At 43.2% G+C, this 11725-nt stretch overlaps 1 protein-coding gene across 2 annotated transcripts; it reads left to right on the forward strand.

Moving 5' to 3' along the window:
- Positions 1-270: 270 nt before the first annotated feature.
- Positions 271-8139, forward strand: NOB1 (NIN1 (RPN12) binding protein 1 homolog). 2 transcript variants are annotated; one of them, XM_074200309.1, is made up of 9 exons: positions 271-343; positions 437-569; positions 3983-4116; positions 4485-4556; positions 4711-4842; positions 4941-5156; positions 5524-5621; positions 6812-6956; positions 7522-8139. In XM_074200309.1, exons 1-9 carry the CDS (start codon positions 281-283, stop codon positions 7789-7791), a joined length of 1263 nt encoding a protein of 420 aa, XP_074056410.1. In that variant the 5' UTR covers positions 271-280; the 3' UTR covers positions 7792-8139. The 2 variants fall into 2 exon arrangements, with proteins under 2 accessions (XP_074056410.1, XP_074056421.1); XM_074200320.1 differs by having other exon boundaries at positions 437-555.
- The last annotated feature ends 3586 nt before the right edge of the window (positions 8140-11725 follow it).

The raw sequence follows: 11725 nt of genomic DNA on the forward strand, positions 1-11725 counted from the left end.
TTGCCCAAGGCCGCACAGCTAGGTCATTACTAAGGGTGTGAGGTCGGATTTGAACTCAGGTCCTCCTGACTCCAGGGCAGGTGCTCTATCCACTGCGCCACCTGGCCGCCCCGGGACTCCTGTAAGGGAGGAGGGAGCAGGCGGAGCCCTTGTTTTTCCTCCTCCAACCGGTAGGGGGAGACGTGCCGGGGAGACGCGCAGCGTCGGCTTTTCCCGGCGTCCTCCCGCAGCGGCGACACAGTGCGCAAGCGCGGGCTGGCGGACGTCACTTCCGGCCAAGATGGTGCTGGTGGAGCACGTCGTGGCGGATGCCGGGGCCTTCCTGCGGGACGCCGCCTTGCAGGTATGAGGAGCCGGGCCGGGAGGGGCGGGACGAGAAGGGGGCGCCCTCCCGAGCCGGGGTGGGGGCGCCCCCTCTGACGCGGCCCTCCCCCAGGACTTCGGGAAGAGCGTCTACACCATCCGGGAGGTGGTGGCGGAGATCCGCGACAAGGCCGCGCGGCGGCGCCTGGCCGTGCTGCCCTACGAGCTGCGCTTCAGGGAGCCCCGCCCCGAGTACGTGCGGCTGGGTGAGTGCGCGGCCCCTCCCCCCGCAGCTTTGGCGGGGCGCCCCAGCCCCCCGCTCCTCAGCTGGCTGCCGCACGTGACCCGGCGCCTTGTCTGCAAAAACGAGCTGAAGGGGGACCCCCTCCGGCCCCTGGCGGGACGCGATGCGGGGCGCCCTGCCGCGCCTCACTGCCCCTGGGCTTTGTGTCCCCCTCCTCTTTCCAGGCTCCTCTTACCTCCTGCTGGTTGGGGGGGACCTAGGGCTCCGCCTGCGCCCCCTCGCTCGCAAAAGCCTCCACTCCAAACTTGCGCTCTTATCATCATCTGAATAGCTCCTCGAGGGCAGGGCAGTCTTTCCCCCCTCTCCATTTATTGCTGTCGCTTTTTATTATGCTTATTACTTTTTATTTTATTTTGTATTTTATTTTTATTTTAGTCTGACTGACTTCCCCTTACTCAAGATACTCCTCATCTCCCTTACTTTGCACAACCCTCTGACTCTTGGTATCCTTCAGAGTTCAGCTTGAATTCTTCTGCCTTATGAAACCTTTTTTGAGCCTGCTCAGCTGTTTTATGTGTTCTGCCTCCCTAAATAGAATGAAACTCAGATCATTCAGGGTAGTGGTGACTGTTGGGTGCCTACACTGCGCGGTACCTAGCATGTAGTAGGTGCCGAATAAATGTTGTTGGATTAATAGAAGGAGAGAAATATTACACAAATGACAGGGCAACAGAGAAATTAGACAGAGTGCCGGGAATATTTATTGGAGGAGAGAACATTGATCTGGAGATCAGAGAAGGCTCCTGGAAGATGTTGCACCCAAGGGGCAGTTTTGAAATAAAAAGGAATCTTGGAAGTATGAGAAACGAAAAAATGATTTGTGCAAGTGTATGGAAGTGAGAGGTGTAAAGTTCAGAGAACAGCCAATGCCCGCTTGGGTTGGCACACAGAGTGAGTAAACTGAAATAATAACATAAACTAAGACTGGAAAAGTCGACAGACTTTTAAGTGCCAGCCTCTTTTCTGCCAATATGTTTTATTTTGGGAGGTAGAGTTTGCATGGTCAAATCTGTTGGCTTAAGTTGGTGGTTTTGGCACTTGAAGGAAGGATATATTGGAAGTGTGTGTGTGTATGCATGCATATATATATTAGGATTTGGGAGACCAAAGGACTTGTCAAAATAATCTGTGATGGTATGAATTTGGGGAAGGGAACCATTTGCGGCTCTGCTATGTAAAGACTCAATGGAACTTGGACTTGAGGGAGAAAGTGTCAGGAACAGGGAAGAACAAGAGTTGTCCTTTACAATACAGGAAAGGTCAGAGGTGGGGTGAGCAACAAGAAGTACAGTTTGGGATGTGTTAAATTGGAAGTGTGAAGGGAATGTTCTTCAGTTAGCTGGTGAACTGGAGCTTCTTCAGAAAAGAAATTAAGAATGGAAATAAAAATTTGGGAATCATCTACATCAGATTGCTTTTTAAAAAATCTATGGGAACTGATGGGATCATCAAGAGATAGTATGGAGAGATGGGTGATTCAAGGTAGCCTGGGATGTAGCTTTGATTGGGGAGTGAGAAATGATGTTGAACCAGCAGAGGAGAAGCAGGAGGGAGGTCTCCGTGCAAACCAAGGGAAGAGAATGGGGATAGTTGTGTTGAAAGCTAAAGGCATCTCACCAAGCCTATTACTTTGCAGTGTAGTGCTGGAGTCAGAAACCATATTACAAGGAAAGTAAGAAGTGAATAGATGATGAGGAAGGAGCAGCAAGTGGAGTTCATTCTAGTAAGTTAAAAAAGAAAGGTAGAGATAAAATTAACTTGAGGGAGTGGAAGGGTCAGGTGAAGTGTATTTAAAGTTAATTAGTGAACATTTACTAAGTGCCAGGTACTGTGCTAATTGCTAGGGATACAAAAGAAGAAAAAAACAGTCTTTCCCCACAAGGAGCTTACATTCTAATAGGGAAGACCACATGCAAATAAATATATACCACCAAGCAAACTATATGCAGGATAAATAGGAAATAATTAATAGGGGGAAGGCACTAGAACTAAGAGGGGGTTAGGGAAAACTTTCTGCAGAAAAAGGGATTTTAGTTGGAACTTAGGGGAGGTCTGGAGTGAAAGAGAGAGAGCATTCCAGGCATGGGAGACAGCCAAAGAGATGGAGGGTCTGATTTCTGGGACAGCCAGCAAGCCAGGGGTCACTGGATAGAAGAGTACATGATGGGGAAAGGCTGTAAGAACATGGGAAGGGTAGGAGGAGGCTAGTTTGTAGACAGTGGATGATGAAAGACTTGATGTACAAAATTAGTAGAGTTTGGGGATTGGAGGTAGAATAGTGATTCATGGGTCAACTCATCAGAAAACAGGAGGGCACAAATAGAGGGACCGGCCAAGGCCACCTCATCCTCTGGCACACAAGAGAAACTGAAGATGCTGAGCACTGTTGGAGAGAGGCCATGAAGGCTAATGACAGGCAGCTAGGGTATAAGTGTGGCGTGTTAGGGAGTTAGAGGAAAAGAGTTTGGGAATAGACACTTAGGTGTGAGCTGAAAAGTCATTGAGACCATGGGATAGCAGGATTATTTTACAACAGACTAGGGACTAGAAGTCAAATTTCTTGGTTCCCAGTTCAGTGCTTTTCCTATTGTCATAGCTGCTTTTTTGATCATGTGGCCATGCAGCCCTAAAGCTAAGATCCGTAGATAATGAGCTGTTCTCTTCTTACCACTTGTCATTTTCCTGGAAGAATGGAAAATTAAATTCTAGGAAATTGTATTATTTAGCAGCAACCTGCTCCTAGGCTTAAAATTGCTATTGAACTAACCTGACAATATTAATTCTCCATGTTGTAATTAAAAACCAAAGAACTTTTAAATAAAACTAAAAAAAAAAATCATAAAGCAGACAAAGCTCTGAGCTATAAAATTAAGAGACTCCTTTTTAAAATTTGTTTCCTTTAATTCCTTTTTCTAAAGGTTAATTTGTTGTTGATGACTTTTTTTTTGTAATTCCACCCCACTTTCTCCCAGAGCTCCATTTCATACAGAAAAGAATAAAGAGAACGATTCCTCAAAATTAACCACATTGAAAGTAATTGACATTAGCTGGAACATTATCTATTATTAAGCACTGTTGTATATTATGTATTAGTTTACCCAAGCATTTTAATTTTTCTTATTTTGATATTTCTGTTTTAGTTAACTACAACTATAGTTATATGCTTTTTAGCAACTAATTGACTGTGTTGGGGGCAGCTAGGTTGCACAATGGATAGAGCACCAGCCCTGGAGTCAGGAGTACCTGAGTTCAAATCCAGCCTCCAACACTACCTAGCTGTGTGGCCTTGGGCAAGCCACTTAACTCCATTTGCTTTGCAAAATCCTAAAACAAACAAATAAATAAAAATTTACAATGGTCTCCTCTTGTTTATAGTCACTGAGTTTTCTAAGAAGACTGGTGATTACCCCAGCCTTTCAGCCACAGATATCCAGGTGTTGGCCTTAACCTACCAGTTGGAGGCAGAGTTTGTGGGGGTGGCTCACCTGAAGAAAGAGCCAGAATCCAAGGTATGAGATCCCATTTGGTCATGTTTGGGGGGTAAGAAACAAATGATGGGTCATTGCCCTTTAGGGATGGTTGGGGAAAACAGCTTTCTTAATTTAAATCCGAACGTGCCCAAAATGAACATTTTGAACTGTTGTGGTGAATTGTGGGGTCATGTCTGCTTAAAATTCCTCCATGAGGACTCTTTATGAGAGTTGTGTCCTACCAAGTATAATAAGTAAATTAGTCTTCATGTCATGGCCATTTGCCAAGAGGATTGTAAATGACAATTTTGGTTTTAAAGCTGCTTCGTGTACAGTGTGGGGTGAGAGAGGGAGCAGTGTATCCTCACACTGTTTTCTTACACAGAGCTGTCACTGTTGCACTGCAGGTTAAAGTGAGCTCATCAGGGTTACATCCAGAAAATCCTCTACATATTCCTGGTTTTCACCTGCCTTCCAAGGTAATTTTTGTGCTGGTCTATTGTGCAGCTACAGGATATTGCTCTGTATGTGTGTTAACTCTGATTTTTATGGTCCGTTGTGCTGCAGACTTGCAAAGCTGACTCATTCCTGGTAATTTGCCATTCTCAGTCATTTTCTTTGTAAAAATTTCAGCCCAAGCTTCCAGAGGAAACAGGATGTCAGGTGCCTTCTGCTGCTGAGCCTGTTGAGAACCCAGAGTATAATTCCTTTCTCTTTTGGAGAAACCCTTTGCCCAGTATTGATGTCGATCTTCAGGAACTGATGGTGAGGTTTCTCTCTTGATCCCTGATGGCAGTAGAGTAGCTTGCATCTTCTCACCCAATTCTCCCATAATGAATTTTTGTAAATTCTTTATTTTTCAGGCTGGAGGAGATCAGAGTGTCCTAAGTGAAGAAGAAAATGGAAGAGGAGAAAAGACTGAAGGCAGTTCTGATGAGGATGGGGATGATGAGGATGAGGACGAAGATGGAGGATGGATAACACCCATCAATATTAAACAAGTTCAGCAAGAACTGGGACAGTATGATAATCCTGATAATGTGCAGGTTGGCTGTGTAACCACAGACTTTGCCATGCAGGTAAGGAAATACGCAATCTCTAAACTAAGCTTTTGGGAGGTTTACTAATTTAGATTGTGGCATACTTTTACCCTATCCAAGCACATTTTTTCCCTTTAGAAAAATGTTTAATTCACTTTAAGTCTTTGGGACTTGAAGGCTAACTCATAAGACTTTGAAACCAGTGATTCTATTGATAGGAATTGTCATAGCCCTCACACACAAATTCAGAATTATAGAAATATTCATGTTCTTGTCTTTAGTCTCATATATCTGGTAAGGTGTGTAAAAAAACAGAATATTCTTTAGGAAAACCCTGTGCTCCTATTTTTGCTGATTTGGTTCATTGAGTGTGAGGTTCAATTTTATTTGAATTTTCTGATTGCAGAATGTTCTGCTCCAGATGGGGCTTCATGTGCTGGCAGTAAATGGGATGCTCATCCGGGAGGCCAGAAGCTACATACTGCGTTGTCATGGCTGTTTCAAGTACGTGAGGCTAATTGAAATTCATATGAGAAGATGCTTAGCCTTTCTTGTAATTGTATCAGAGCCCTGAGTACTCAGGAGGATTTGATGTGATTCTATTACTTCTAAGTTAGGGTAGTGTTTGTATGTGGCAGCTTCATGTAGGAACTGGAGCTCACAACTGGCTCAGACAGAATTTCTAGGACTCTACTGACCCCATCTCATAGAGGGCAAAACTAGCACAGATCTTCAGTCTTTTGGCAGAACCTTGAGGGCAAACATAAGTACAACCTATTTGTACAGTCACTTTGTCCTAAAGGAATTACTCTAGAATATTCAGTTTAACTGAACAAACACAGATTGAGCCACACGTACAAACCATTGTGTTGAATTCTGTGCATACTCTCCTGACTCATTTTAGTGTTCTTCCCAGCTGTGCCAGGCCAGCTGCACCTTACTGAAATCCTGTGTGTTGTAGAGAGAGTGTGATTTCTTGTCTGGGTTCCCCATTATTTCTTGTTTGTCACCAAACTACAGTAAAAGCTTCTCAAACACAGGGATTGTTTTGTAGGCTTTATACTCTTGACAATCCCAGGCACAAAATAGGTGAAGAAATGCATAGCTTTATGTATGGTATCAATGAGTATTTTTGTTGTTTCAGTTATGTCCACCTCTGTGATCCCTTTTTGGGGTTTTCTTGGCAGAGACACCATAGTAATTTACCATTTCCTTCTCCAACTCATTTTACAAATGAAGAAATTGAAGCAGCTAGGTTGAAATGACTTACCCAAGGTCACACAGCTTTTAAGGCCAGATTTGAACTCTGGAAGAGGGGCTCTCCCAACTCCCAAATCCAACATTCTATCCTTTGTGCCACCTGACTGCCAAAGGAAGAGTTTAGCTCCTTAGAAATGTCTATTGAACTGATATTTAGGGATTTGGGCTATAAGAATTTGTTTCTCAAATGCAGTGGTATTGTCATAATTTGTTAATTCTCTCCATTTCATAGTTTGTTATGGAAACCTTTATATCCAATCCCAGAAGAATGTAGAGGGTTTGCCTAAACCTTTGGTATTGACACTCTTTAAAGAACAGGCATCATGGTTGTATCTATCACTTTTCAGCTTTCTTGCTAGAAACTTTTCCACTTGTCTCCCAAGTAGTTGGGTCTGCTACCATAGCTCTCACGCATTTCCTTCTGTATTTTCTAGGACCACTTCTGACATGACTAGAGTCTTCTGTGCACACTGTGGAAACAGAACTCTGAAAAAAGTGGCTGTGACAGTCAATGATGATGGCAGCCTTCACATGCACTTCTCCCGTAACCCCAAAGTGCTGAATGCCCGTGGCCTTCGGGTGAGTGGTTAGCCCATTGTCTGCTTCATTAAAACAGGAAGGTTTGCATAGTTGACATTATTAAAGACTCTAGAGCACTGGAATTTGACTTAATAAACAGAAATGTGTCAGCCAGTCAGGAATTATTGTTTGGCCAGAATTATTTTGTGGTTGCATGCTTTGTGTGAGGATCCTGAAGAAAAAGGAGGCCTGAGGCCACTTTGGGGTATGACACAGCAGGAAGTCAGTGCCAGGGTGTGGTACAGAGACAGGGAAACCACACGTTGACTGAAGAGATAGAGCAGGGTAGCCAGGTTTTCAGAGATGGAGAGCTTTAGATTCTCTGTGGTACATTTTCCCTTGTTTTCCAAGCTAAGTAGAGTAGATCCTTACTTCAAGGAGGGACTCTAAAGTGACCTCGTTTTTCTCCTCTGCCACATCCACATTTGTCTCTGACACACTTAAAACTGTCCCCAAATGACAAGGAAGAAATTGACTGACAACAGGAATGTTTTAAGACATGTCGAATCTGCCACAGGTTCTGAGGGTCCCTCATGTCTAACAGACTTTTTCCTCTCGTGTGTAGTATTCACTTCCTGCTCCCAAAGGAGGGAAGCATGCCAACAACCCTCACCTGACAGAGGACCAGCGATTCCCACAGCAGCGACTGTCCCGAAAGGCCAGGCAGAAAACCAATGTGTTTGATCCTGATTATATAGCAGGAGTATCTCCCTTTGTAGAGAATGATATCTACAGCCGGGCAGCCACACTCCAGATCAGAGACAGTGCATTGGGTGCTGGAAGGAGGCGCTTGAACCCCAATGCTTCAACAAAGAAATTCGTGAAAAAGAGATGAAGGAAATAAGGGGAGCCCTAAAGACAGGCTGAATGGGGTCGCTGAAGAGACCTTTCTCAGCTGCCTGTTTTCAGAAGCTATTAGAGGGCAAGAATGGATCAGGAGCATCTGTGTGAACCTGACCTTGGTTTCAGACGACTCTGTTATGACTTGGTGACTGGGATGAAACTGAATATTGACTTTATCTCCAGTGAATTCTGAACTGCCCTTTGACCTGTCAGTGTTGGGCTGCCTGATTTGCCACATTTTAAATGGAATCTGTAAAAAAAGAATAGTGCCCTAAAGCACCTCTATTCTCGTGTACTTTAAAGGGTATTTTTCTAATAAACACGCTGTCGTATGCTCTTTATTCTTCATTCTTTCTCATTTTTGGTAGCCTAAGGTGCCATCCATGTCCCAGTCAATTCTAGTTTGAAAGGGTAGAGAGTGCCTTAGGGACATTTGAATGTTTTAGGGCTACCAAGAATTAAACTATGTGTTTCATTGTGTAAGAGGAATAACTACTAGTGCCCTTTGTAGGGCATATTTGCCTCAATTGAAAAAAATTCCTATACCTGCTTCAGTGATGATAGGCTAGGTCCTTCGCATCAGGGCCCTGGCGTTTTGAAGGCTCTTTTGGATTAAGAGACAGTATGCTGGGCTGGGCTTAGATTTGACCTCTGGTGTATTTTGTGGCATAAATTTCTTTGCAGCGCCCTCTTGGTAACCAAGACTTAGTTTACAAATTACTACCTTAATTACTAAGTCAAAGTCAATTCAGGTTCAGGTTAGAGCAAAAAGAAGTTTATTGTAAATGATTCAAATCATTCTTAAGATTAGTATATACGGTGAATGATAATATGTGGCACATAGTATTCTCTTTTCTGTACCTAATTGTCTTAAAAGGAGTTAGACTTCCTCTTGAGCACCATGAAGCTTTCATACTATTGATAGGGCTGAGAAAAATAACTTTTCATGGATTCTGGTCTTGAGCCCATCTTGTAGGTGGTGAAGCTGAGGCCCAGGATTCAAATCCAGACCAGCTGCAGATCCATGGCTCTTCACCCCACTTTAGCTGGTAGCTCTTGGATGAGGTCAGAGGTCAGCCAGAGCAGACTTTGGAGCTTTCTCTTACACTACTAAAGTGGGACCAAGAGAAGTGATGGTCAGCAGTCATTAGTCACTTGGGAGGAATCTTGCCTGAGCCCATTGGGCCTGGGGGGTAGGGGCCTCTACTTCAGGATCATGCTTCAGCTCTCAGGATATTCTAGACATAATATTAATGCAGAATTCATCAGTTCCAGTAAAATAGATTGCACGTACAAAGTGCTCCAAAGATACACGATGTTGGAACAATATGACCCTCCATCAGTTTAGCGTCTGCTACGTGACAGAACACATATATAGAGCAGGATGATACAAAGACTAATAAAAGGGGCAAAGGGGATGTTCAAAATAATCCAAGAAAACGTGATGAGGGAGTGGGGAAGAACTCAGTACCAGAAGGGGTTGGGGATGAGGATAGGGAGAAAGTAATCCAAACTGGGGTGAGAGGTGGCATGACCCATTCAGGTGACAGTGTTGGTGTGAAATTGTGTTGAATTGGGGAAGGCTAGGTGGTTCAGTGGATAAAGCACGGGCCCTGGAGTCAGGAGTACCTGGGTTCAAATCCAGTCTCACTTAATTACCTAGCTGTGTGGCCTCTGGCAAACCACTTAATCCCGTTTGCCTTGCAAAAACCTAAAAAGAAATTGTGTTCAATTGAAATGCTCACTGTGAATAATTAAAAAGGTAAATAGACTGAAAAAGTAACCAGCTTGTGGACAGCCTTAACTGTCTGACTGAGGATATGTTATCCTAGGGTAGTAGGGAACCACAGAAGAGGGCTCAGACCATTGCCTTAGTAAGATGACTGGCATCTGTGTAAATGATGGGTTAGCAAGGGGAGCAAGGGGAGGCAATTAGAATAGCCCGAGAGGTGGGGAGAACCTGGACCAGGCTGTTCTGGCAATGGAGAAACTTGGGAAGGTGCATTTGGCAGCTGATTAGATGGGGGACATCAGGGAAAGCTGATGTGCCTAAGGTTTTGAACCGGGTGTTTTAAGATAAAATGTCACCAACCTGTTCAATTTGAGGAAGAGACAGATGGAGGCAGGGGCAGATTTTGGACTTGAGTAAGATGTCCATGTGGAGCAGTTTACCATGCAGTTAATGATGCAAACCTGGAGAATAGGGCCGCATGTGGAGATTTAGGAGTTATGTGTATAATGGATCATGGAACGTATGAAGATTGGTGATTTCCCAAGAATTGAAAATAACCACCTCAAAACTCAGGGATTTCTATAAATTGACTTCTTTGGGATTAGCCAAAGATTCAGGATCATGGTATAAGTAGGAAGAGATTCGACTTTATACAGAGAGGAATTTAGAAGGCAAATATTCACCACCAGATGGAGACATGTTGCATTAGAAAACAGAAGGAGGCAACTAGCATGGAATGACTAGAAAGAGATAAAAGGAGAATTAAGGGAAGAAATAAGAATTTATTAATCACCTCCTCTTTGGTAGGCACTGTGCAAAGTGCTTTACATTTATAAACTCATTTTGAAGCAGGGAAACAATATGAATCTCCCAACAATTAGATAACTATTACTCTCATTCTACCATTAAGGAAACTGAGGCAGGTGTCTTAAGTGACTTGACCAGGGTGACACATTTAGGATTTATTCGGGTCTTCTGCTTCTAGGTCCATCACTTAATCCACTGCACCTCTATTATTAATTATGTAATAAGATATGTCCTCAAGGGCTATAGAATTTAGAACTGGAAGCTTCCTTAGAAATCATCTAGTGTACCATCTTTATGTTACAGATGAGATTAAAGCCTAGAGAGATTAAATAGAATCAGAATTGGGATTTACACATCTGATCCTCTGTGACCAAATCCATGCCCACCTCTCTCCCCCCCCAAACTTTACCTTTAAGGAAAATGACCACATCAGCAAGTAAAGATATGACAAAGAGTGGACTCTAGATTTAGGGAACAGTGCACAAAGACAGAGACAGTAAAAGATTTCATTTTATTTTATTTTGGGGTGTTTTTTTAATGGGGCAATGGGGTTAAGTGACTTGTCCAAGGTCACATAGCTAGTAAGTATTGTCAGAGGTCACATTTGAACTCATCTTCCTATCTACTGGGTCTGTGCTCTATACACTGTGCCACCTAGCTCCTTTTAAAGACCTATAAGGAATTGATTAAAAGAACCAAGAGCCATTCCCCAAGATAAATGGTGAAAAGATATGAATAGTTTTCAAAGAAAGAGATCCAAATTGTTAACAGATGATCTGAAAAATTGTCCCAAATGACTCATCAGAGAAATGAAAATTGATGAGGTTCTACTTCATACCCAGCAGCCACCAGGCTAGCAAAGATGATGAAAACGTTAAAGACAAACATCAGATGGAGGAGGTGAGAGAAAATAAATATGGAACTAGAGCTTGGGACAACCATTCCACAAAGCTATGTGGAACTACTTCCCTCTACCCCAGACTCACCAAAGTGATTCTTTGGCCAACTCTTACCTCTACTGACCTCTATCAACCTTCAAGAGATCAAAGAAAGAGGAAAGGGATCCACCTAAATAAAAACATTTATAACAGCTCATTTTTGTGATGTCAAAGAATTGGAAACTAAGGGGAAATGGCTAAAGAAAATATCAATGGTGGAATGGCTAAAGAAATTATGACATAAGAATATGACACAAGAAATAACAGTTTCAGAGAAATATGGAAAGACAAGTATAAATTGATGTCAGATGAAGTGACCAGAACCATCATTGAAGCATAACAAAAATATCGTAAAGGAAAACCACTTTGGAGGCTTAAGCTCTCAGGTGAATGCGGTGACCAATCGTGATTTTGGAGGAACAGTGATAATATATGCTACACACCTCCCA

Source organism: Macrotis lagotis, chromosome 1 (assembly GCF_037893015.1).
Source record: "Macrotis lagotis isolate mMagLag1 chromosome 1, bilby.v1.9.chrom.fasta, whole genome shotgun sequence".
Lineage (NCBI taxonomy): Eukaryota > Metazoa > Chordata > Mammalia > Peramelemorphia > Peramelidae > Macrotis > Macrotis lagotis.

Excerpts from the sequence above, each read along its gene's own strand:
- NOB1 (XM_074200309.1), top strand. The coding sequence starts at position 281 with ATGGTGCTGGTGGAGCACGTCGTGGCGGATGCCGGGGCCTTCCTGCGG. Across the intron at positions 4,843-4,940 it reads TCGATCTTCAGGAACTGATG|GCTGGAGGAGATCAGAGTGT; the intron begins GTGAGGTTTCTC and ends TTTATTTTTCAG. Across the intron at positions 5,157-5,523 it reads CCACAGACTTTGCCATGCAG|AATGTTCTGCTCCAGATGGG; the intron begins GTAAGGAAATAC and ends TTCTGATTGCAG.